Source organism: Fulmarus glacialis, unplaced genomic scaffold (assembly GCF_000690835.1).
Source record: "Fulmarus glacialis isolate BGI_N327 unplaced genomic scaffold, ASM69083v1 scaffold27547, whole genome shotgun sequence".
NCBI classification, from domain to species: domain Eukaryota; kingdom Metazoa; phylum Chordata; class Aves; order Procellariiformes; family Procellariidae; genus Fulmarus; species Fulmarus glacialis.
In genome coordinates, this window is record NW_009224206.1 from 2,531 (window position 1) to 3,233 (window position 703).

Genomic DNA, 703 nt, shown 5'->3' on the forward strand with positions numbered 1-703 from the left:
CCCCCTGAGAGGGGACACCCTGGGGACTCACCAGGCACAAAGGTGAGGTGGATGGTGCGGGCAAAACACTTTCCCTCAGCCTTCAGCCTCCGGATGGCCTCGAGGTACCTGTGGGGAGAAGGCGGTGCCTGGGCATCACAGAGGACAGGGGCTGGTGTGCCCTGAGCCACCCAGGGCGGGTCAAGTGGTGGCACCCACAGCCCCAGGGACCCTGGGGATGGTGGCATCCCGTCCTGCATCACTCGGAGGCACCCTCATGCTGTGCCCGCTCCCCCGGCAGGTGCAGAGCCCTCCACTCACTGGATGGAGACACACTTCATGTCCTGGGCACCCCGGGCATAGATGTTGCCTTGCGAGTCCTTAACAGCCTCGAAGGGTGGGTAGGTCCAGTGCTCCTGTGGGGAAGAGCAGCCGTGATGGCAGAGGGGCACAGCGGGCACCAGTTCCTGTTCGCCTGTCACCCCCAGTTCTCCCAGTCCCACCCCTCGCCCTGTCCCAGCACCTCAAAGACAGGCACGACATCGGTGTGGGAGTTGAGGAGGACGGAGCGCAGGCGGGGGTTCGTGCCCTGCCAGGTCAGGATCAGCACCACGCGGCCCTGGCACACCTGTGGGACGAGGGCAGGATGTCACCGGGGTCCAGGCTGGGGACAGAGGGGCTGGGACCAGCAGGCTGGAGCCGAAAAGCATCAGTCTGGGAAAAG

The 703-nt window shown here is 65.4% G+C and overlaps 1 protein-coding gene across 1 annotated transcript in view; it reads right to left on the reverse strand.

The window, feature by feature from the left end:
• The window catches only part of ACY1 (aminoacylase 1), a gene marked incomplete at its 3' end in the record, with an annotated part of 5,017 nt that overhangs the window by 2,517 nt on the left and 1,797 nt on the right, over nucleotides 1-703 (reverse strand). Inside the window, 3 exon segments of the mRNA XM_009582089.1 lie at nucleotides 32-108; nucleotides 301-395; nucleotides 503-607. Of these exon segments, the coding sequence (XP_009580384.1) occupies nucleotides 32-108; nucleotides 301-395; nucleotides 503-607 (277 nt within the window).